The sequence below is a fragment of the Apiospora kogelbergensis genome, assembly GCF_038363985.1.
Source record: "Apiospora kogelbergensis strain CBS 113332 chromosome Unknown utg000001l_segment0_segment0, whole genome shotgun sequence".
Lineage (NCBI taxonomy): Eukaryota > Fungi > Ascomycota > Sordariomycetes > Amphisphaeriales > Apiosporaceae > Apiospora > Apiospora kogelbergensis.
In genome coordinates, this window is record NW_027117418.1 from 2,548,537 (window position 1) to 2,572,282 (window position 23,746).

Sequence of the window (23,746 nt, forward strand, 5' to 3'; positions counted from 1 at the left end):
TCTGTTAAAATGGTAGAAGAGTCTGTCTATAGGGGATGGACCACTACAAATGCAAAGATGATACTACTCTTGAAGCTTTTGGGCATCTTTCTTAAGTTGTGATCCTGTTTTGCTTTGCGATGAAGTCAATTGATATTGAACAAGGAATACATATATAGGGGGTTCAAGGGAAAAGTCAGAGTCGGTGTATGCTCTGTGTCTGTCTGTCGATGTAGTGTACGATGTATTATACAAGTCAAGAAAAGAGGCGAGTCTGCCCTTGTACTCGCTCTAGCGAGCAGGCATAAGGGTGCCCTTCGATAAAATCAATCTCTATAGCCAACAAACCAAGCCCTCGTCACTCAGCCCAATCCGATCGTATATTACTTTCCTCCTCATGGCCACCAGAAACGTATGTCACAGGAGGGGCCGGGGGGCTTTCTATAGGTATCTCTCAACGAAGATTGCATGCGGTTGGTGTGTTTCTGGTCGGACCGTGAAAGTGCCCAGCAGAAAAAGGCAAGTCTATTTGTGAACGATTTAGAACTCGCGGCCGAGCTTGGCCTCGATGCGCTGCTGGGTGGTCTTGTGGACGTCCTCGGGCTTGGCGGTGCCGTCGATCTTGATGACCTTGCCCTGCTTCTCGAAGGCGTCGACGACGGGCATGCTGGTCTCGACAAAGGTGCGGAAGCGCTTGCGGATGCTGTCGGCGTTGTCGTCGGCGCGGCCGCTGGTCTTACCGCGGTCGAGCAGACGGCGCTCCATCTCAGCCTCAGGGCAGTCGTAGAAGAGGACGGCCTTGGCGGGGCAGACGGCGGCCTCGAACTTGACGGCCTGGTCCATCTTGCGGGGGAAGCCGTCGATGAGGAACTTGCCCTTCTTGCCGGCGGTCTCACCCTTGCCCGAGGGGTCGACGGTGGCCGTCATGGCGTTCTCGAGGAGCTGGACCGTCACCTCCATGGGCACGATCAGGCCGTCCTTGATGTAGTCCTTGATCATCTGACCGAACTCGCTACCCTCGCGGTCCTGCTCGGCGCGCAGCAGGTCGCCGGCCGACAGGTGCGTGAAGCCGTAGTCCTTGACCAGGTGGGCGCACTGGGTGCCCTTGCCGGCGCCAGGGCCGCCCAGCACGAAGACGACGGTCACATCATCGGGGTTGAAGGTGGGTGTGGATTTGGCGGGGGCGCCGATGCGGCCGGTCTTGGGGGCGTCGGTGGCAGGCATTTCTGTGTGAATTGACCGAGATTTAGCTATTTTATTGCCGAAACCGCCGATGTAATACGGAGGGCGGGAAGACAAGGAGACAGAGCAGAGAGAGAAACCACAATAGTCACTCCAATGGACAGAAGGGACCGGTTTGCTACGAACCGTGGCACGTAGCTCCTTGGTGCCGTCGTGGATCTCGGATCTGTGATCTGTGCCCGGCTTCTAACGAAAACACGTGGGTATTGCTTACCGACTCTGCGCTTAACTAGGAATGCGTAACCAGCAAAACCACCAGCAATGATGATCAGGAAAGGCCAGAACTTGACAGTCTGGTTCGGGTTCGGGGGCGGCGGTTGGGAGCTGTAGGCTCTTCGGGGGCTGGATCGCAAGGTCGGGGAGGAAATAGGGGTAGCGGCTTTGGTAGTGGCAGCAAGTCTGGAGGAGGAAAGCCGCGATGCAGCCGACGACGAGACAAAGGACCGAGTGGAAGCGGAGGCAGATGCGCAAAACCGGGCAGAGGCCCTGGTGGCCGCTTGCCGCCAGAGAAGACGCTGCATTGTTGCTGTCGTGCTCGCCATTGGTTCCTCTTGGATCTAGAGGAGGAGGAGGTGGGTTGTGTTGGAAAGTGTTGGTGTGTGTAGATGTACTTACTGTCTTGCTGTCTTGAAATGACGCGACGGCCGCTTGCTGCACTTTTGCCCTGCTTCTGCTTGTCTCGATTAAGACAAGGGGGACTGACTGGCTTCTAGACCTCTACAGGGGGTGAATGGGCCTAAACGGAGTGGGTCTCCATCGTCGATAATTAACCAACACCGCTGTCAGTTAGCCTTGAGGCCAGCAGTTGCCGTGATGCACGCATCCGACGACCGCCAGACTGTTATAGGCCACATCTACGAGATGGCGTCCCTGGCTGGTTCTTCGTCACGAGCAAACTAGCACTCACAGTCAACAACGTGTCTGGAAGTCATGTTCGGGTTCGAGGTCGGTAAAAGACTGCAATTTGCTATGTAATGATTTCTTTTGGATATCTCTTTGATTGTACAGAGTTTGTAATTACATTTTGTAGAAAGTTGACGAGCCGCCTCGGCGCACATAAAGCGTTGCGCAGGCAAAGTGTCGTAGCGATAGTAAGAAGAAGTGTTCAGGGGGTGCCAGACTGCCAAAAACAAAAGTCCCACCCCCTCGCCCAGGTATCATCCATCCCATGTAGAACGCCGTAGTTGTCCCAAGTTGACAAGCAATAATTTCCGCCCTCCCAATATACAGACTCCATCAGCTCAGCTGGAAAAACGGGGGACGTGCTCATTATTTCGAGTTTCCGATCATCATTATTCATCAACACTCCCCCCTGTACAGACCGCCCGTGCCTTACGCTTATCGGTAAACAGGCTTGTTGACTGCGTCTGCGTAGGCTCCCGGGATCGGCACAGCGGCGTATTGCTGCTCGCCAGGCGCTACGAAGTCAAAGTTCTGCACCGGAGCTGTAGGCGTGTCAGGGGTTCGGAGCGCCCCGGTCATTCTCGGCGTGGCGCTCGGGGCCTTCTTGGGCGGTGCTTGCAGGCTGAACGGCTTGCTCTCGCTCTGCGGTGAAGCAGCCTGCGCGAAAGATGACTGCGGCGGCTCGGCCGGCGTGAAGCTCGGCTGCTGCTGCGGCTGTTCAGAGATCTCGCCCAGGGACTTGTACGCAGAAGGGGGGAAGCGCGGCGACATCGCGTATTGGGAGAAGGCCGGAGACTTGGGTCCGAAACCGGGCGTGTTGGGGGGCCGACTGAGATCGCAGCTGGGCAAGGTACAAGTCGGACCGGGCACGGTCGCGCATGTCCATCGACTTCGCCAGGCGCCGCTTGGTGTAGTATCGGTAGAAGATGACGCTGTAGAGCGTGATGCTGATCACCTCGATCACAATCTCAATGATGATGCAGATTAAGGTCCAGTTCTGGTACTAGTTAGTCTCAACGCCCAACGCAAAATTATGACAGTCATTGTCATGGACCGAGCTGGTTTGCTTACCTGAAGTCTGCATACGAGCGCATAGTCGACCTTGTTCGAGAAGACTTCGGATCGGTGGTTCTCAACGCAGGCCCATCCCCACATGTCCTTGTTCCCGCTGTTGTTCCTTGTGAATTGCAAAACGCCAGCAGCGATAGCCCAGATGATCATGTTGAAGATAAACCAGCCGACAGCGAACAGAGTGTAGTAAACGCCGACTTTCTCGGCTCGGTGGTGACCACCCCGGCAGTAGCCCACGAAGATGAGAACGCAGATCGACAGGTTAAGGCAAGCCGCGGCCAAGACCACCTTCTGGGGCCAAGAGTTGGTGTTCTCTGCCCATGGCGGGAGTCCGTTCTGAGCGGGCAATGCCTTGGTCGCGTTGAAGATGGCGAAAGAGGATGTGAGCATAGAAAGAATGATGAGACTGCAGCTGAAGTTGACACCACGAAGCGCAAACTTGGCGAATCGCACTCTTGTTTTGATAGTCTGCAGTCCGGTTAGTAACTGATCGACGGTATATCCTCAGGAGTGCTGTGACTAACAAGATCTTTGCTTGCTCCTTCTCTGTGTCCTGCTCACGCTTGCCCAAGATCTCTTCCTCTCTGAAGGTCGGGCTCAAGGGGTTATCGAATTTCCTCGCAGGTGTTCCGGGAACCTTCATGGCACTCTTCAAGGGAGTCATGGGGACGGTTGCTGCTGCTGTTGACTCCTTTGCCGCGGGGTTCTCGCCAATGTACCCAAAGCCTACGTCTGCCGGTTGCGCATGTGTAGCGTTTGGTGGGTCCGCAAAGGGACCCCTTGCGTCGTCGATGGGGGAATGGATGCTGGTGGCCTCCGCGAACCTCGGCGTCCGCAACTGCTTTAGTGACGATCCTGACGATGAAGAGCCCTGAGATGATGTCCGAGAAGGTGTGTAGTGCTGGACGGCGGGCCGCCTCCTATCATCGGGGGAGCTCATTGTTGAGGTGTGTGTGTTAACACGATGTGGATGGGATAAAAGAAAGTGAGATGCTATACAACTGACTGCCAGGCAGTGTATATATGCAGCAAAGAAATAAGATCGGTGTGCAAGTGTTCAAGGTATGGCTGAAGCAACTTGGGTGAAGGTTACGGATTGGAGAGACCAGCTGTCGAGAGAAGAAAGATTTCCCACGGCTGAGCACTTGGGGCGAGAGGTGATTTTGTGTAGACGCCGGCCTGGTGTCTTGTACCACCCAACCTATCTCAAGAAGCCGCTGCATGGGCCCGGTTAGTTGTGGAGGTCATGCCATGCAAGAGTCAATGAGATTGCTCACAAGGAACGGGCCTCTATGGGTAGCCGGTGACGGGCTCTGATAGGGCGGCTAGGACAGCGCTCCAATTTCTGGGTGGGCGATACGTCCAAATAAACGCCCACTGGGGTGACGGAGTGGCGCCGTGCTGCTGGTCCCGTTCGCTCGATCGTTAGATGGCGAAACCTTGGATCAAACTGTGCAGGCGGTTGCTGCGATTCTCGATGTCACAGAGGAAGAGACGAGACGTTTGGTATGAGCTCGAGGATAGACGTGAGAGTCACGGTCTGTTGGTCGGTAAGATGGGAAAGAGCCGGGTATATCAGAGAGGCCGGAGAGGAGGGGCAGCTTTGTCAGTCACTATGGATGGTTGGATATACGTGGGCGACTGATAATAAGAAGCAAGATCCGGCTGCAAAGTACCTCTTAACACTGCATGTTACTCGCCCGCCCGGCTTACCGAAGTCTACTTATATCTATCAGCACATCAGAGGAGGTGGGAGGGTACACTTGCCCCCCCCGGCAACTGGCAGTGGGAGCCATTTGAGCGGTACGAGTTTTTCTGACTTGCATTGGCGCCCTGGTCAGTCATTGCAGCCAACAGTTGTCGAGAATGCCAAGTGCGAATCAAATGCGACAGCCGTTCGGGGGTTTCTGGTAGTCTGGTGTGGCCAATCTGCCAAATCTAGTGCGGAGGCCAGAACAATAGTTGCCGTTGGCAGGGGTTTGTCTTGGACTGAGCTGAGGGGAGGAGGAGAGAAGCGAGGTATTCGCATATGGTTGGGTGTGCGGTTGGGTGCAACGAACCAACCAGAGCAGTCGTCTGAGCGCTTCGATAGACCCTTGCTACTGATCTGCAGCCATGATAGGCTGGGGAGCTTCAGCACCCCTGCGACGATGCAAACCCTGCAGCCAATCAGAGATCAGGATGGCGTGATGCCGCCCTCCCACGCTGCATGGGGTCGGGAACATGGGCGGCAAGCTGACCTGGCACCTGGCTTCCAGCACCAGTTGCGCCAGCCTTCTTGTGTTGGCTTCACCTCGGGTTTTGTGTCTTTTGTCGTCTTTATGTCTGGACATGAACGCGATATCAATCAAGACGAAATGAAATGGCATCGTATGTTCCACTCTGGGCTCCAAGCTCGAAACCCGCTGTTCCTCGGTTTGGCTTGTCCGACTCAACTGTGAAGCCGCCCGGTGCAACCTGCTCGGTGACATTCGTGCCAACCCTCATGTAGCGGTGCATGCATATTCTCACTGTTTGTAGGCTGCCAGCCTGCTATTTTGAGAAGCGAAAGTACAGCTTCGTTACGACCCAAGACGCGACGCCATTTATAAAGTGGTAATACACAATAAGCACTAGAAAACTCGTCTACGCCCTCATTGGAAATCCCAAGCAAGCCAGGTGGTAACGTCCAGACCATTCGGCCGTCATGAACGAGAAGGGAATCCCTCCCGTGCTCACGGGTGACACTGGCGATTGAATTGGGGAGGTGTTCCTGCTGTGCCGCTAATCATGCTGATTATGTATTCTTATTCAATCGGCAGAGCTCCTTCTGGTCTGTGCCAGCAAGATTTAACCCAGTTTTTGCTACGATTCCGGGATAAATTGTGTTTATTTTTAGCTACTACCCTCCCCTCCCCCTCCTTTCCTCCCCATTCGGAGGTCTAGAATCGTCAGTTGACCTCCAAAAACACATCTCCAAGGCTTCGTTGTCAGCGACTATCACCAAGGCCAAGTGCTCGTCGCTCCGAAAACTCCTGCAGGAAATCAAGGGACACCGGATATATTTAACCTATGTCATCGTCACTCGCTGTTTCGATAACCAGCAACCACTACGGTGAAGCCGCTAGAAGGCTTCGTCCGCCAATTTTAGACAATTCAATGTCCCGTTAATTTGTATATATATGCTATATGTGCAAAGAATAACTTAACAGGTTTGGTCTTGTTTGCTACTCCCAGAACTACACCCAAAGGATCAGGCGATCGCGGCATTGGGTAGATCAGCATGGCCATAAGAGCCGAAGCCATGAACCGACCCCTTACCTAGACGACTTGTGTTCTGTCCCGAGGAACGAGATGAGCCCGGCAGGCTGGCCCAAGTTGTTGGCAGGGGCTTGTCTATCACCCCAAACAGTGGCCCAGATTCTACACATCCCAGGTAATTATCTGAGCATCCAAAGCTGGCATGGCGTGGTGTCTGACATGTGGCATGCGCAACGCTCCCTTACCTGTCAGCAACATCTTGCCTCCTGCCTCTGAACCTTCCACCAAAGCACCGGGACTGATACTCGATCCTACTTCCAGATACCAATGAATTGCGTAGTTGTCCTGGACATCGTCTTTATACATGCTGTACAATGAGATTATTTATTTGGAGAGACCTTGACCTGAAGTCTACTGAACACCAACAAAGCAGTATTCTAGAACAATATAATGTTAGATACGGCGCTAAACAACAACCAAGAGAGGCTTCGTATTAGGATGGTATATATCAAGTAGCTATCGCGCTGTTTCTTTTTCTGTTGCTCAATCCAGCCATAGTATTTCTACAGCCGGATAGCCTATTGATTATTGATCATCCCAATTTACCGCTATCCCAGTTGACCAGCGGGACAATCGCATAGCAGCAGGCTTGTGGCTTGCTTTTTTGTGGCTAGAGCTGCCCAAGCCCCATATCCATAGTGGGGTATTGCCCCTCGGTTCACTTGAGTCATCGCTACTACCAATCCATGATTGTAGATGCACACTAAATTTGAAGAAAATCAAAGACCATCCCACCCACCCAACACCTCACAATTCCGACGACCCAAGCTTAGCCAGTAAAGTCGCCTCAACCACCAACCTCAATCGCAACCGCAATCATGGCGTCTACCAGCGCTGATAAATTCGGCAACGATGTGGCCGAGTCCGACTCTGGCTCGGACAACGAGTCCATTCACGAGGGAGGAGCTGAGGGCGCCGAAGAACATCAGGATGAGCAGCCTCTGAAGTCGGCCATGAAGAAGACCCCGGCCGTTGCGCCCGTGGCAGTCCAAAGACCCGAGCTGCCTCCCCAGACCGACCCGAAAGATCTCGATGTCAACTCGTTATCGCCCCTCACGCCTGAAATTATCGCACGCCAAGCAACCATCAATATTGGTACCATCGGCCACGTCGCCCACGGAAAATCCACAGTCGTCAAGGCCATCTCCGGCGTCCAGACCGTCCGATTCAAGAACGAGCTGATTCGAAACATTACCATCAAGCTGGGTTATGCCAATGCCAAGATCTACAAGTGCGACAGCCAAGAGTGCCCGCGGCCTACATGCTTCAGAAGCTACAAGAGCGAGAAGGAGGTCGACCCGCCCTGTGAGCGCGAGGGATGCAGCGGTACCTACCGCCTGCTGCGCCATGTCTCGTTCGTCGACTGTCCCGGTCACGATATTCTTATGAGCACCATGTTGTCGGGTGCCGCCGTCATGGACGCCGCCCTGCTGCTGATTGCAGGTAACGAGTCCGTGCCCCAGCCTCAAACCTCGGAGCATTTGGCTGCTATTGAGATCATGAAGCTGGACAAGATCATCATCCTTCAAAACAAGGTCGATCTTATGCGGGAAGAAGCCGCTCTGCAGCACTACCAGTCCATCCTGAAGTTCGTCAGAGGTACACCCGCCGCCAAGTCCCCCATTATCCCCATCTCTGCCCAGCTGAAGTTCAACATCGACGCTATCAACGAGGCTATTGTCAACACCATCCCTGTTCCCCCCGAGACTTCACTCAGGATCCCCACATGATGGTTATTCGATCTTTCGATGTCAATAAGCCTGGTGCCGAGATTGATGATTTGAAGGGTGGAGTTGCTGGTGGAAGTATTCTCCATGGTGTATTGAAGCTGGGAGATGAGATCGAGATTCGCCCCGGTATTGTCACGCGTGATGATAAAGGTAACCTGCAGTGCAAGCCTATTGTGAGCAGAATCGTAACCCTCAACTCCGAGTTCAACGATCTCAAGTACGCCGTTCCCGGTGGCTTGATTGGTGTTGGTACAAGGATCGACCCTACTCTGTGCCGAGCCGATCGTCTGGTCGGCTTCGTCCTGGGTCTCAAGGGACGTCTTCCTGCCATCTACAGCGAGATCGAGGTCAACTTCTATCTCCTCAAGCGATTGCTTGGTGTCCGGACGGCGGACGGCAAGCAGGCCAAGGTTGCCAAGCTGGCGAAGAACGAGGTTCTCATGGTCAACATTGGCTCGACATCGACTGGTGCAAAGGTTGCCGCCATCAAGCAGGATGCCGCCAAGCTGTCTTTGACCTCACCTGCATGCACGAATCTCGGCGAGAAGATTGCGTTGTCGCGGCGTATCGAGAAGCATTGGCGTCTCATCGGCTGGGCAACGATTACTGCGTAAGACATCCCCATCCACCTCTCTTCATTATTTTTTACAAGATAACTTTACTGACTGAAATATTTAGCGGCAATACCCTTGAGCCCATCATGTCATAATTGCATAATATGCATCAAAGAACACCGAATAAGCAGACACTGGCTCATGTATGTAGACAGTAAGATGAAATATCAGGTAGACAAAAAGGCACCATTCATGATTATACTGTATTTTGCAGCCCACTGTGTGTGACGGAATCATAAATGTTTACTTCGGTATAAACATTTACTCCGTAGGGTTTGAACATTTACTCCGGATACAACTGGAATCAAGTGAATAAATGGGCAGACTAACTAATTGATCTGCCACCGAGGGCATGGCGAATACAGAACAGACATGCAGCTGGTCGAGCAATGCTCCTGAAAATACGCTGGGCATATTACTATCTAGACATCTAGGCAACGGGGAAGGACAGTGCAAGTGTTCTGTAATCCTCCCCGCAGCCTTGCTGCTACGGATTGGACATCCGCACGCTGCTGCCCCCAACTATCTCAGAACCGATGAGTTCAGATCATGCAAACACCTACTCTAGAAGTCCACTCTACTGACATTATATATACGGAATCCTTCCACGGCAGAGACGGTAATTGGAACTTCCCTGTATACGCCGAAGTAGTAGCCACGCCGCTCTCGCATCGGCGGTGACGTTCCTGACGATACAACGAATACATATGGGCATATCCAGTAGAGACAGTGTCGGGCGTTCGACATTTTACCTCACTGGTAGTTAGTTATACAGAAACCAACCTCTCTGGGTATGTTTTCCAGAAGGTTGGGCTAAAAGGACCAGGTGGCAGATCTATGGGACCACATATGCATCTGTAGAACGGCGGCTTTAGGCCTCACCGCAATAGCCAGCAAGCACTCGCCGCCCTCTGCCCAGCCTGCAACCTTAACTGCAGCAAGATGTTCGTGTTTGCTCCAGGTGGCAGCTGTGAACGTAAGATATCTACCTGTCTCTGTCCAGGCGTACCCAGATGGGGCCACAATAGGGGTCCTCCTCTCTAGGAACAGCACCCTAGCTTCCGTGAACGAGGCAATAAATTGATTACAGGGGGTGTAAAGAAAGATGATGTATTGAGGCGATGGGTGGCGGAGCTGGGATGGATAATTGAAAGACGCGTTGGGTGTGTTTTGCGATGGGTTGTCAGAGTAACGATCCATGTCCAAATCGCACGCGTAGATATAAGGCTGATGCATGCTAGGGAAATGTTAAATCTATTGACATGACTCACATGGCCTATATTACAACATCTTCGTCAGCTCCACCAGTCCCGATCGAGGGTCTCAGACTATCCGTGCTGTCTCCTCTTTTCCCCCTTTTCTTGTGATTATGAGAGGGGCCCACGGGTCAAAAGTTACGAATAATGGCCTCTTCATGCACTCCGGCTGTCAAGTCTGAGGTTCCGGGCCTTGGTGGGTATCCCGTTCTCTACTGCTGTATTCCTGGGCCGAAGCCGCAGAAAAAAAAGAGAGGCAAAGATAGTAAGGCAGCACGGCGTGTCATGTGTGCCTTGGATGGTTGTTGTATTTTACAGCTCTTTATACATAGGTCTACATCCAGACATAGAAAGTCCTGATTGTTCATATGGGTATACAGTGAGATGCAACCTTCACGTCTATATCTAAGCCTGCTTGCCCTTCTTGTCTCTGCGCTTTCCGTGGTTGCGGACTCTGGGAATAACCACCCACTTGTTGACGTTGCTTGTTCTGCGCGTCTTGAAACCACCTTTGGACTGAAGCAGGGGTTAGCAATGGCAAGAATCCGAGAAAAGTTGAGAAGGTAGCATACCGGTGTTCGTCCCCAAGGACTGGTGGGGTTCCGGTTACCCTTCGACTTACCACGACCACCACCGTGGGGATGGTCAACTGCAAGAGGCATTAGCAACGAAATATAAAGGGAAAATATGGTACGAATTGCATACCCTTGTTCATGGCCACACCACGCACTGTAGGCCTTATGTTCAGCCATCGGCTTCTTCCAGCCTTACCGAGTTGGCGGTACTGGTGATGGGGGTTACTGGCCACTCCAATGGTGGCACAAGCGTCTTTGCTGCACCTTCTGACTTCACCGCTCTGTAGTCGGACGTTGACATACTTGCCCGTCACAACCTTCACACCGTCTGCCGTGGTCTCTTCCTCTTTGGAGTCCACAATGGCATAGGTACCGGCACTTCTACAGAATACGGCCTTGCCCTTAGGGTGCGAGCCGACGTTGAAGACCGGAGTACCGACGGGAATCAGATGCAGCGGTAGACAGTTGCCTCGGTGGGCAGTCTTGGCAGCCAAGATACCCGGGTCGATAACACCACCCATACTCGCGAGGAGGTCCTGGGGGATACCAGCCCGGTAACTCTGCACGACGTCTCCCGCTCTCGTTCCGTCCGGTGCGATGATGTATGACTTTGTGCTAGTGGCTTCCTCGGTCAAAAGTGCGATGTGGGCACTGCGGTTCGGGTCATACTCGATACGTTCGACGACATGCGGTCCGGGGGCCCAACGGCTAAAGTCGACGGTGCGTATTCTGCGTGCGTGACCACCTCCACGATGTCTTACAGTGACGCGGCCATGGCAGTTCCTACCACCCTTGCCCATTCCCTTCTTGGGGAAGGTCAATGGGAGGAAGGGTCTGCCCTTCCATAAGTGATCGTTGATGGGCCGCTTGAGATGCCGCACACCAGGGGTCCGAGGCTTATAGGTTCGCAGGATGACGGTCGATTGGCGGTCTTGGGCGTACTGAGGCCTTTCGGCGGCGAAGCTGCTGGGGCTCGGGACGGACGTCGTGACAGGTTCAAAGCCGGTTTGCATGCGGGCGGAATAGCGGCGAATCAAAGATGCGCTCGGTGACGACTGGCAGCTCGCCATTATCGGCCGAGGCACAATTCTGGCCAACAGCCTGGGTTGCAACATCGTGGCGCACCAGCCAGCAGCTGCGACCTAGGCGAGCAGATGGGAATTGGATTGGTGTTGGTGGGCTTCTGCAAGCTCCCTTCTTCCCTTCTCGATGCTGATCGCCAATACGCACTGAAGCCGGTCGTGTAATTTTCCCTTGGTCCTTCTAAGGCGGCTCAATCGCATCAATAGCTCAAGGAGCTAGGTTGTTCCTGTCCCGGACAATTGAACGTCCCCCGGCCCGATAAATCAATTTGATTGCTTTGAGACAAAAGCTATGTTTTAGGGCGCTCTAAGCTGCCGGGAACCTACGAGCTACTGCGCGGACCATCAGCCACAACCACACAAACGTTGCCGGGGCCAGAATCCAAGCCAAGCCACAGGTCCTCCGATCCCAACGCGGGAAGCCGCAAACGCGTCCAAACGGGTGGAGCCCAGAAGGAAGGAGGGGGTACGGAGTACGCGGGTACTTGGAAGCTGCGGTTGCCCCGCTGTTGCTATTGACAAAAATGCAAGAAGTGGGACTTGCATAGCTGGTTTCTAGGGAGAACAGTGCGGGACCTGCGACAATTGGAGGATCGCGTCAGTCGAAACGACGAACAGCAGCCGAGAAATCAAGGAAAGGCCATGGGGAAAGGGTGACATTCGACATTCGGCCTTCTTGACCACGGTTACGTAGCTGGACGACGGGACGGCGGGACTTGTTGTTGTTCAGGTTCTGGCGTATCGTGTCGTGGTATCGTGCCGCATCGTGTCTGCCGCCCTTCCCCAGATATCCATTGATCTTCTCTACGCTATGCGTATAATGAATGAAATGTATAAATAGGACTGCTGCAATCCAGAGCTATTTGTGTATCTCCAAAGTTGTGCACCCTCCCTCCTGTCCATGCTTTCAGACAACCTGAAATTAGTATCCGGTGCAGACCAATTTCCAGGTACCAGACAGACAGACCTGCTACTAGCCAGCTCCTTCTATTTCAAGGCTCCTCTTCTCCCCCAGCGAACCCGACGGAAAGCAAAGAAGCCGCCAGAGATTGAGTGCACTGTATCGGATATCGAATATCGAATCTCCCAGCCACAGCGGATATTGAGTAGTCGTCCCCCCCAAAAACAAGCATACGAACCTGATCCCGATCCGTGTGCCGGCTGGACACGCTTTTCCCTCCCCCTACGTCCTGCGTCCTACGTCGTGACCTACTCCACAGTCGAGAAGACGCGCGCTGGGCTAGTGGACTCTTCCAGGCTAGCAAGTAGCAGCAGCACGTCTCCAACGCTTGGCACCAGCCCAAACCGCAGGCAAACCCGCGTAACCGCTCGCCCTCGCACGCCCTCGCACGCCCTCTCACGCCCCAGAGGCCCGGGATCAGACACGCTCACGTCAAAAAACCAAGGTAGGTACCGATGTATCTTTTTTTCGCAGGCCCGCTCCACTCAGTGCACGCTTTCTTTTGCGTCTTGCTTGTCTGACAAGCTAAACATTGCCCTCTCTCTCTCAAAACCACAGCTTGGTCCCGTCCCGGTTCTTGTAAACATTAGAACCTCATCTACACCTCTACCTCTTTTCTTCCATTCATTCCACCCAACGACCACCTCCTCCTACCGGACCTCCAACAAACCTTCATGCTCTAGACCATTGCTCGGATTGCCTTAGCACTTCCACAGCAACCGCCTCAGCTCACCTCCATCCGGTTCACTCATTAGTAGCTGACAGGTCACGCTGCCCTTCAGTTCCCTTCGGGCCTGTGTTGATATCACGCACCGCCGGAACCACCGAGACGCCTCGAAAATAATATCTAAGTGCGTCTCTCCTCCTCGACAAGAGAGACACTGTCTCCCCTCCCCATCCAGCCCATCGTGCACGCTTCTGCTGCCTTTCTATCGCGTCAAGGCACGTGTAGTAGTTGCATCATGCCCGGCGTGTCGAAGGCGCTCCTTAGCACCCGCCCCACATCTTTTCTCCCTACCTAGCTTTCTTCAATTAGCCACACTGTCAACCGCGGCCTCTACAACAACCACCTCCAGAGACTCTCCCAGCTGACCTGACTTGTTGCTATAGTACATCTTTGAGATCGAATCGAACCTTTATTACAGCGTTCTTTCATCAGCAATATGCCTGCCGTTGTGAGTAAAAATCCTCACAAAATCCACGTGCAGCGACGCGTGTCTAGAAAGACACGCCTTCCGAAACACGAGAGTCGCGTCTTCGAGTCTTACTGACTGGTTTCTTTGCAAAGGGACGTGCTACGAGGCAACGCGGCGTCTTGAACGAGAATGACGAGAACGGTGCTCCGGCACGCATGACGCGTGCTAAGGCCGCCGCACTTGAAGTCGAAGTCACTACAAAGCCTCTGCAATCCAAGAAGGCAGCAGTAAACGCGAACCCTACCGCGACTCGAACGAAACGAAGTGCTCTGGGCGATGTCACCAACGCGGGCAAAACCGAGGTTGTTGAGGGCAAGAAGGCCGCCGCGACCAAGACAGCAGGCCTTGTGTCCAAGGCCAGCTATCCTGTCGGTGTGAAGAAGAGTGTCACTCGCTCCGCCTCAACACGGGTCCCCGCGGCCACCAAAGAGGCCCCTCTCAAGGCCCGGACCGGCAACGGTGCCGGTGCCGCTTCTGCTGCCAACACCACACAGAAGAGGAAGGTTCTGTCCAGCACAGCGGTCAAGCCCGATGTCGTTGCCGAGGAGGAGCCAGCCCGCAAGAAGCCATTCAACCCAGATGCCGAGAACCAGGCAAAGCCGTCGTCAAAACTCGCCAAGGTCGAAGAAGTCCCAGAGAAGCGTGTTGAAGAGGTTAAGCCCGAACCCATAGAGGAGGCCGACATCTACCCGCCTGGCGTCACCAACCTGGACAGTGAGGACATGGACGATCCCCTGATGGCTGCCGAGTATGCTACAGAAATCTTCGAGTACCTGCGCGATCTTGAGCCTAAGTCCGTGCCCAACCCGGAGTACATGGAGCACCAAGATGATCTGGAGTGGAAGACGCGAGGCATTCTTGTCGACTGGTTGATTGAAGTGCACACCCGGTTCCACCTTTTGCCGGAAACCCTTTTCCTGGCCGTCAACATCATCGATCGTTTCCTGTCTGCCAAGGTTGTCCAGCTTGACCGACTTCAGCTTGTCGGCATCACTGCCATGTTCATTGCCTCCAAGTACGAGGAGGTTCTCTCCCCTCACGTCCAAAACTTCGTCCATGTTGCCGATGATGGTTTCACCGAGGCCGAGATCCTCAGTGCTGAGCGGTTCATCCTGGGAACCCTGGAATATGACTTGAGCTACCCGAACCCCATGAACTTCCTGCGTCGTATCTCCAAGGCGGACAACTATGACATCCAGTCTAGAACGATAGGGAAGTACCTGATGGAGATCAGCCTGCTTGATCACCGTTTCATGGCATACAGGCCCAGCCACGTCGGTGCCGCTGCCATGTTCTTGGCTCGCATGATCCTTGATCGGGGCGAATGGGTGAGTTTCCCGTCCATTGCTTCCCTTCCGTTGATCTTCTCACTAACTTCATGTAGGACCCTACCCTGGCTTACTACGCCGGTTACACAGAGGAGGAGATCGAGCCTGTCTTTGAGCTTATGGTCGACTATCTCGCCCGACCTGTTATCCATGAGGCATTTTACAAGAAATATGCTAGCAAGAAGTTCTTGAAGGGTAAGAAACCATTCCCCATCATGCCTGTCCTGCCGCCTTCTAACATTAATACAGCATCTCTGCTCACTCGTCAATGGGCCAAGAAGAACGCTCCCATTTTCGGCATCACTGACACGACCCTTTCTTTGGACGAGATCTCGTCTTAAGACTTGCGTGTTCGTTTACACCTACGCAACCCTATTTCACCGCGATGATACTTTTATGTCGAGTGTTCTGTAATGTCTCAGGATACCCCTGGACCTTGGATGGTCCTTACGATAATTCCTTGCATGATGCTCTAGACCGACGATTCTCATACACCACTACACCTACGCGGCCTCCCGTTTTGGACCTTGAGGTGTGGCGGTCTGCTCCCAGCATCTCGAGCTTTCTCGGGGTTCTATTTCTAGCAGCCTGTGGCTGGCTGGTTGTTGTTTTGCGTGCATCTCCGTCATTCTTAGTTCGTTGGCCCCTTCTTTTTGCCATCTGTTGATGATGCATGGCGTATGCGGCAAAGGGGCGTCTAGGAGTCTTGGAGGATGGCGTCTTGATTTGTTGTTTTGATTAGCATATTTCCCGATGGAGCCGTTTTGGTCCTGTCTTTAACCTATCTGGTCTGCGGGGCATCTTCCACTGTTTTGCTGCTGGTTCGGCTCTTTCGCGCGAAGTGGAAGAAGTCGTCACCAGTCCGACTATGTTGGCTTTGCTATACTCGTACGAAAGTAATGGTTAGGCAATGCTAGCTGGATAGGTGCGGTCGGCTGCATGGGGATGAGGGACTTGGAAGGGAATGTGTGATGTGTACATTCATGTGACTTGTTGGACCTAGAGTACGGTTTATGGACGAATGGACAAATAAAATTCGGCGTATTGCATGATCTTACTCTCTCCCTCGCTTTCTCCTTGCAGTGCCTATCCCTTGTGTTCCTGGGGTGCTTCTCAACTACTCATTCCATGTCTGATGCTGTTCGCATACCCTGAGATGGCCGAACGGTTGGCAAGCCAAACATCAATCGGCAGCGTTTCCATTGTTGGTACCATCGCCGGGTGTATCTTCATCTGCTGCGGCAGCCCCATCAGCTCCTGTGTCTTCAGCTCTTGCATTGTCGCCTCCTGCGTCGGCGGCCTCTGTGTCGACTGCAGTAGGTGCTTGCTCGCTACTAGTACCAGCTGATACTTCTGCTTGGGGTTTGGACGAGCTTCCAGATGTGGCCATCGTCAACGCGCCCCTGCCCGCCTTGACGCCGGAATTGGGGCCGAACTTCTCCATGAGCTGTTTCCTGCCCAATTTCTGCCGCCGCCCAGGGGGGACGTGTTCCTCTTCTAGTCTGGCGAAGGCGTCCTCGCGGGCCTGCTCCGCCTCTTTGCGTTCTCTCATGTATGTGACCTCGGCGCGGTAGGCGGCTTTGCGCTCTGAGGCCAGGCGGTGGAAGCCGGCTTGGGTGCGCGGGGACGGGCCGACGCCGCCGGTGAGGAACCACCAAGAGGCTGGGACTGGCTTGCTTGGGGAGTGGGGGTCTCGCTGCTTGGGCATTTCGAGAGAAGTCTTGGACGTTGGAAGAATGTCTCGGTGGCTGACGTAGCTTAAGGGGGAAATCTGCTAGAACTTGTTCGGTGATCTGGTATATGGGCTGTAGTGTGGCCGATTTTCGGGGGTATCAAGAGTAAGACAATGCAGGAAAGACGCCGCGAGGCAGGATGTAGTAATCGCAAGGGCACAATCGCAGCCTGCATAGACACTGGGTAATGCTGAAGAATTCTGCTATTTGTGCAACAGATACGGTTGAGTTCACATAATACTACTACAGTGACTTGGTAGGAAAGCGTTGGGACACCGGGGAAACAACATCGATTGTGTATGTCAAGATGTGACGCACATAACATCAGCTCATTACCATTATCATTACCATCTGACCAACCCTTGTACCTAGTACGAATGACCGAGAAGATTAGCAGAATCAAATCCTATCCGGTCCCCTTTCCGCAGAATATCAAGGGTGGTTACCACCTAAAACTCATCTCCGTCACAGTCCAACTGCTGCCACAACGGCCAGATGGCTCAGCATGTTACTTTCTGCTCTACCTTTCTGTCCTGCAGCAAAGGTGACTGATGCACATGAATCTGACAGGGACAATTGCTCCGTCTTTCGCCATCCGTTTCTCTAAACCGTGTAGCCAAGTGGAAGGGAAAGATGAAGAGTCTGCATCTCCATACCCTTCACCTCCACCCACACCGTGTGCAATCACAAGTGTCGTGGTAGGTGATTCAACAGACATTGACTGCTGTATACTCTCCCTCTTCGGTTGTCTCAAACTCGAATTTCCACATGTCGGCAGAGCTGGCGGAAGCAGAAGCCCAGTCATCTGACTCCCACTCGTTGTCGTTATGCTCAACCAAGTAACCGTTGCGGAGAGCGATGCTCTCGTCGAGTATTAGTGAAAGATAGTCCTTGTCGGCAACATAGCCATCTTTAGGGCTGTTACTGGGCAGTCGTTGCACCCCCGAACTGACCAACAAGGGTGAGTTTCATGACAGGAGGGTCGTCTTCCTGAGGTGTGTTGCCCGCGCCTTGGGATGAGGGCATTGGGTCGTTGAAGTAATCTTCGATGATGTTCAGTCGGTTCGTTTCGTGCCCAACCTCGCAGCTATCATCGCCCTGTTCGATGCTGCTTTCGGACGATGAAGAAAAGATAAGGAGTTCGTCATCCGAGCAGTACTCATCATCTGCGTAGCATGAATCGGAATCATCTTGCATGAGCTCACATGCGAGGGCGTATTGCTTCTGACTGGTAGCGCGGGACTTCCGCGGTCGATCGGCATCTCGCATGGAGATGATTCTACTTATCAACGACATCCTAGTGGTCATTATAGTTAGCAATGCTGTTTTTTATTATCTCGCGAACAGGGTTTGGGTATTGCTGATGCAAATATGCAAGAGGACTTGCTCACCTGGCTGCCAGGATGGCGTAACTTGTGGCTGGCTGTGATTTTCAATGCCAACTCGGATCTGAATTGCGATTGTTGCAAGAGAAGATGAAGAAAAACCAAGGAACGTATGAGGAGGGTTTGGAGAACTTGACAAGAACAGTGGCGGATTTTAACAGCAACAATGGTACTGCTTCACTTTTCAAGCAGAACGGCGGCAACGGGATGATGATTTTCGTATGTTGGATGGTTTGTTGGCCGCGATGGTGACGGCGAGGAAGAAGTGAAACCGGCTGTTCTATGGTCGAATGGAAAAGCTGGTGTCGTGTTCTGGTTTAGAGGGTTTGGTTCCTTAGAAGGATGGATCACCAAATCAGATTCTACTGGGTACATCAGTAGGTGACATGTACTCCAGGAGCAGTTCAATCTTTCTGTTCCTGCTTGGCTACTGTTTACTGGCTTTCCGTGCTCCTCTCGCCGGCTCCGGCTTGAACGTGACCCTCGTGGTATATATATCGATACATATCGTGTGCCGGTCGTTACTATTCGTGCCATTCTGATAGCCATCCATGTCGGTGTGGCAAAATACTTTGCGATGAAAGAGAAAACGGGGTTGCGAGGATGTAAAGAGTTCCTTGCCGATGTGTGTTCTGTAGGCCACTTGAGGAATACTGGCAATAATCACCGCCATGAATTTCTACTCCATACGCCCAGCTTCTCCCAGTGCAGCAGATGGCCCCGTTGCTCCCTGACCCATCCTGCATACATTAGCCAGCCGACCGTCACCGCCACGAAGCTCGCCAGCGACAACCACCTGAACTGCTCCGTCCGAGGGAAGGAAATCGCCGCTCCCGCTCCGAGGATCTCGAAGACGTTGACGACGGACGTCTCGACGCCGGCGAACGTGGATCTCTGGTGCGCAGGGACGAGGACCTGTGTCAACTGCTGCGTGGTCAGGTCGAACACCCAGACCCCGAAGCGGGAGCAGGAGAGGAACCCGAATATCATCAGGCTCCAGCGCCAATCTGGTGGGTTTGCGGACCCAGACGAGGACATCATCTCCTGTTTGTCCTCTCTCGACGAGGAGATGGCCCACAGAGCAACGACTACGGGGGCCTGATACCATGTTAGCTATACATAGGACATCACACCACCGCATTTGGGTGTTGCTGTCAGTGATGTTTCTACTTACGAGGTTCAGTACTTGCCAACTGACACCCCACAGACCAAAGCGTTGCAGACCAACCACTGTCCGGCCGTCGGCGACTTGGCGCTGCTGCTCATCGTCGGCCTCATCAATCAGTCCGACCTCCAGTTCTCTGTCGTCCTCGCCGCCCAGACCTTGATGCTTGTGGTACGCCTTGCCCATGTACTGGATCCCGAGAGGGGTAGCCACCGTGCTAGAGATCTCGAAGATGGAGCCGACGGCTCGGGCTATGGTGATGGCAGGCAGCGTGTAGCCGACATTGATCAAGTATGTGACGAATGTGGCTCTCCATGTCATCATGTTGAAGTGCAGCAAAGCAAGGGCGACAGAGGGCACCCAAACCGTGGTGGAAAAGTACATCTCGAAGCCCCCGAGAAACTGACGAATGTGGCTGGTCCAAGGCACAGAGTGAGCTGGAGCCGGCACCGAGGCATTCTCAGTGGGTTTCTTCTTCGTCTTGGGGACGCGGAGCACCGGGCTGCTGTTCCATACCCCTTTTGCTGACGCGGTCTCGATCGGAATGCTGACCAGACTGGTCAGGGCCGAGTAGATGACCCCTATTCGCACCGAGTCCGTGGCTGATATAACGACGGAGATAAATATGGGAGAGATTAGCTTGCACACCAGATCGATCCGTCGCATCACGGCATTGAGATGCGTCAGATCGTAAGGATGTCCGGGAGGCGCAGCGACCGTGACGACCCAGTCCCTCTCCATGGAGATGAGGTTGCCGGATGAGCTCAGGCGCTCGATGATGCCGAACGTCACAGCAACTGCAAATGTCATGTGCTTGAGGGTGTCATTCTTGGGGAGGACCAACAGTGTCTCCTTTTTCACCAGGTCCTCTTGGCTCAGGATCAAGAGCCAGAAGAGGGAGCCAACAATGACAGAGGCGCGGTTGGCGATGATGGTGGCCAAGAGGGTCCTTAGGCGGTCGGGCGCGTTCTGGACCCAAGCCCCCATAGAGCCGGACAAGATGATCATGGCCAGGTATATGACGATCATGCTATAAAAGATCGGATGAGCGCGCCGCCTATCTTCTGGGTTGCAACACCTGTCAATACCGCCCGGAGCTTACCGCAACGCCGCCGCCACCAGTGTATCTGGATATGCGGCAGCCGTGAATAGTATCTAGCCGGGCATCGTTAACATGGTCCATTATCCCGCATCGCAAAGACCTTCGCCTTGGCAGCGGTGGTGGTGTGACTTACAGCAGCGAACTCATAGCCACGCGCATTCCAGGCCGAGAAGGCATGACTCACGTACAGCCTGATAGCCTGCGCTCTAGTCAAGCCCGGGTTGATCGGTAGCTGTTCGACTGGACGACGGCCTTCCTCTTCGCGGGCCGCCTCCACCAGCTCCACCGTCTCTTCTTCACCATCACACCCGTCCATGGCGCACGTGAATGGGTGCGTATCCGGCCGCGTGTCCGGGAATTTGACATGTGTCACCTCATGTACCTGTGGAGCCGAATCAGTTGGCGGCCGAAGCCGGGCTAACAGTAGTCATGTAGCCGGGAGCGGCGTTGGGGAAAGGTGGGAAAAGGTGCAGGTAGCGGCAGGACTGTGGAGAGACAACCCGGTCGGCGGTGCTCGGGTCGGCAGCCAAGCAGCCAAGTACATGCAGTGCATGACTAACGAGTCGCCTAGACTCTCCCGTAGAACATCAACCTGACTCGAGGGAATGTTCATTTGGGTAGAAAGCATGCTTCCAGGAACCCGACTTACTTATTTATTCACGTGAGGGAGTCATTGAGCAAGCATCTTAGAGTTGGGGGGTTGAAGTGTGACTGTCCGAAAACAAGCCAACACCGATTTTTGTATTCAATCAGTTGTCTGTCTCTTGAAGGTCCCAAAAATAAAACCGTCAGCCGGTCCAAGTCGTTGGCGGCGGTCCCTAGCAAGGAGGGCAAATTCTCCTGAGCGCCATTCGCCCTAGGGTCCAAAGTGTGACCGGGCTGCCATTCCTGTCGCGTATCCAAAAATTGCGTGTGCAATCATCCATCAGATTCCATAAAAGTGTGTGCGCGCACATGTTTGTATGTGTGTGTGTGTGTGCGTGTGCGCGCTCATTGGAGGACTATCTGTCTCCGTCATGTCGTGCCTGAATCATCGGCGAACCAAGTCCAGGGCCCTCCATCTCTTCCTGCAGTACCAAATGCCCGCTTCACCAAAATACCTCCATCCAGCGGGTCGTTGTAGAATAATAAAAGTTAAGAACTATGCCTCTCTCTGTAAAGCCTAGAGGTTGGCCGTCAAGCTTTGGCTCCGTCGGTGCGCAAAACTCGTTGGTGCTGAGGTGGCAGCAAGGGCTTAGAAAGAGCCCATGCGCTCCTCCATGCCGCCCCAGTAGACGATGGGTCTCGGCTCCAGGAGGCCAAGCTCGGAGCCGTGGTCCTTCTTCTCCTCCTCCATGAAGAGGATCGAGGGCTGTCGGAACATGACGCTGTTGATGGTCTCTGTGGGGGTGCTGGAGGCGCTGGACACAAACGAGTTGCGCGAGCTGGATGACCGCGACGAGGCCGACGAGGCCCGGCGGAAGCTCGTGCGGATCCCCGTGGGAGAGAAGCGGGAGCGGATGGTCTGGAATCGGGATGGAGACTGCATCTTGGCGGATGGGTATTTGTTTGGTCTTGCTGTAGAAACGGCGACGGAGAAGTTGATGTTGACTAGGGCGATGAGATGGCCGAGAGGGTATTAAGTCGCGGGTAAAAAGAGGCTCAGCCTGGGGGGTTTGTAGAAGTCAAAGGGTTGATTGAAGAGCGAATGTCGTTGGATGCGTAGATCGAAGTCAGTTGACTGAAAGATAGGACGATCTATTCTGACCAGAGATGATAGAATAGAGCAGGGGAAAGAGTCAAGTGGCCGATGAGGACGACTTGATAAAACAGGTCGACTGCGTTAAGAGAGAAGGAAGCGGGACACCACACGTGAGAGTCTGATCAGAAGAAAGAAGAAACGGCGGCCAGGATAAGAGACCAAGCCCGGATACTTATTGAAGTCTGTGGGAGGTGGCCCGAAGGCATTGAGGCTGGACGCAGGCGTGGTGTAAGTGGCAGGGAGCGGAGCAGGGAGCGGAGCAGGAGCTGGGAGCGGCAGGGCACCGGCAAGACACCGCAACAACAGACTACTGAACAGACCTCCAACGCTTGACCTGACAGGACAGGGGTCGAGGGGTCGAGGGGTCGAGGTTGCGTGGAAGCCGCAACTAGAACGGCCGATCAAGAGGATGGCACTCTGGGTGAAGAATGCGATGGGGCATTATGGGGCGATGGTGGGAGTAGATCCTCCAGTCCTGCCTCCAGGTCCGAACTTCTCAGGGCCTGTCTGTCCCAGGGGGATCCATCCGACGCGAAATTGGGATTATGCAACACTAGTGGCAGCTTGTCATGGACAGCCGGGTGAACGAGACAACCAGGCGTCCGGTTGCGTCCCAGGGTTTTAGCATACGTTCATCCTCTTCGTCTGTTCTGGCCTACTTCTGCCGTTCGTCAGAAATCCTGGTAGCCTGCCTGTGTATCCCAAAATACACAGACCCGAGATCCCAGAGAGAGAGAGAGAGAGAGAGAGAAAGAGGAAGAAAAAAAAAAAAAAAAAAAAAAAAGCCAGAGGAGAAGGGGTGAAACAAGCCCTCCCTGGCATTTCCGTCCTGCTGTTCACGAGTCGTATCAAGGATGTAACAGTCGTTGCTGGGAGGAGTGGAGAGCCGAGCCCGCAGTGGGAAATGTACCATGGCGGGCGGGATGGCGTGCCGTTAGTTCTCATCCAAGATTTTGGGGCCTGATCGGATTGTTCTTGGACCCAAAACAAGTGCATCACGCATGCATGTGCGCGACGCCTTGCATCTCGTCGTGGTTCTCTTCGAGATGGCCACGGGCAGGACAAGGACAGCAAGTGTCAGGGCAGTCAGTCGAGAGCCGGAGTGCAGCTCGTGTCTGTCCCATTCGTTCCAGGAGTTGCTGCTGCAGGTATGATGGTCGGCAGGGATCCCGCGACACTCAATTCCAGACAATACAACCCCACTCGGCCCAAGTGTGGGAATCGAGGGTCGCAGGTTCAGGCAAAGCCTCCGGCCTGTCGTTTCACGGCTGCTTGCTCCTTGCTTCCTTGCTCCTTGCTTCTTGCTTCAGTGCGCTACTAGCTGCTTTATGAATCAACCTCCAAAATGCTTGCCTGCTCTCCTGCTCCTGGTCGCTTATCATT

At 53.8% G+C, this 23,746-nt stretch overlaps 9 protein-coding genes across 9 annotated transcripts; 2 read left to right on the forward strand and 7 right to left on the reverse strand.

Moving 5' to 3' along the window:
- Window positions 1–519: 519 nt before the first annotated feature.
- On the reverse strand, window positions 520–1,203 carry PG998_000799 (UMP/CMP kinase; the record flags this gene model as incomplete). The annotated part of the gene is made up of 1 exon (XM_066867617.1): window positions 520–1,203. One exon carries the CDS (start codon window positions 1,201–1,203, stop codon window positions 520–522), a length of 684 nt encoding a protein of 227 aa, XP_066736032.1.
- Window positions 1,204–2,559: 1,356 nt separating this feature from the next.
- On the reverse strand, window positions 2,560–4,135 carry PG998_000800 (uncharacterized protein; the record flags this gene model as incomplete). The annotated part of the gene is made up of 4 exons (XM_066867618.1): window positions 2,560–2,953; window positions 2,979–3,121; window positions 3,196–3,663; window positions 3,716–4,135. The coding sequence occupies 4 exons, from the start codon at window positions 4,133–4,135 to the stop codon at window positions 2,560–2,562; spliced, it is 1,425 nt and encodes a 474-aa protein (XP_066736033.1).
- A 3,178-nt stretch (window positions 4,136–7,313) lies between these two features.
- Window positions 7,314–8,934, forward strand: PG998_000801 (putative translation initiation factor eIF-2 gamma chain; the record flags this gene model as incomplete). Its single annotated transcript, XM_066867619.1, has 3 exons — window positions 7,314–8,189; window positions 8,213–8,835; window positions 8,904–8,934. 3 exons carry the CDS (start codon window positions 7,314–7,316, stop codon window positions 8,932–8,934), a joined length of 1,530 nt encoding a protein of 509 aa, XP_066736034.1.
- Window positions 8,935–10,489: 1,555 nt separating this feature from the next.
- On the reverse strand, window positions 10,490–11,785 carry PG998_000802 (mitochondrial 54S ribosomal protein uL2m; the record flags this gene model as incomplete). Its single annotated transcript, XM_066867620.1, has 3 exons — window positions 10,490–10,611; window positions 10,668–10,744; window positions 10,801–11,785. The coding sequence occupies 3 exons, from the start codon at window positions 11,783–11,785 to the stop codon at window positions 10,501–10,503; spliced, it is 1,173 nt and encodes a 390-aa protein (XP_066736035.1). The 3' UTR covers window positions 10,490–10,500.
- Window positions 11,786–13,876: 2,091 nt separating this feature from the next.
- On the forward strand, window positions 13,877–15,578 carry PG998_000803 (cyclin B; the record flags this gene model as incomplete). The annotated part of the gene is made up of 4 exons (XM_066867621.1): window positions 13,877–13,888; window positions 14,002–15,237; window positions 15,294–15,432; window positions 15,487–15,578. 4 exons carry the CDS (start codon window positions 13,877–13,879, stop codon window positions 15,576–15,578), a joined length of 1,479 nt encoding a protein of 492 aa, XP_066736036.1.
- An 842-nt stretch (window positions 15,579–16,420) lies between these two features.
- Window positions 16,421–16,945, reverse strand: PG998_000804 (uncharacterized protein; the record flags this gene model as incomplete). The annotated part of the gene is made up of 1 exon (XM_066867622.1): window positions 16,421–16,945. The coding sequence occupies one exon, from the start codon at window positions 16,943–16,945 to the stop codon at window positions 16,421–16,423; it is 525 nt and encodes a 174-aa protein (XP_066736037.1).
- Window positions 16,946–17,891: 946 nt separating this feature from the next.
- Window positions 17,892–18,239, reverse strand: PG998_000805 (uncharacterized protein; the record flags this gene model as incomplete). Its single annotated transcript, XM_066867623.1, has 1 exon — window positions 17,892–18,239. One exon carries the CDS (start codon window positions 18,237–18,239, stop codon window positions 17,892–17,894), a length of 348 nt encoding a protein of 115 aa, XP_066736038.1.
- Window positions 18,240–19,018: 779 nt separating this feature from the next.
- Window positions 19,019–20,938, reverse strand: PG998_000806 (uncharacterized protein; the record flags this gene model as incomplete). Its single annotated transcript, XM_066867624.1, has 4 exons — window positions 19,019–19,453; window positions 19,530–20,550; window positions 20,623–20,675; window positions 20,756–20,938. 4 exons carry the CDS (start codon window positions 20,936–20,938, stop codon window positions 19,019–19,021), a joined length of 1,692 nt encoding a protein of 563 aa, XP_066736039.1.
- Window positions 20,939–21,856: 918 nt separating this feature from the next.
- PG998_000807 (calcium channel subunit cch1 protein) lies at window positions 21,857–22,150 on the reverse strand (the record flags this gene model as incomplete). Its single annotated transcript, XM_066867625.1, has 1 exon — window positions 21,857–22,150. The coding sequence occupies one exon, from the start codon at window positions 22,148–22,150 to the stop codon at window positions 21,857–21,859; it is 294 nt and encodes a 97-aa protein (XP_066736040.1).
- Between the last annotated feature and the right edge of the window lie 1,596 nt (window positions 22,151–23,746).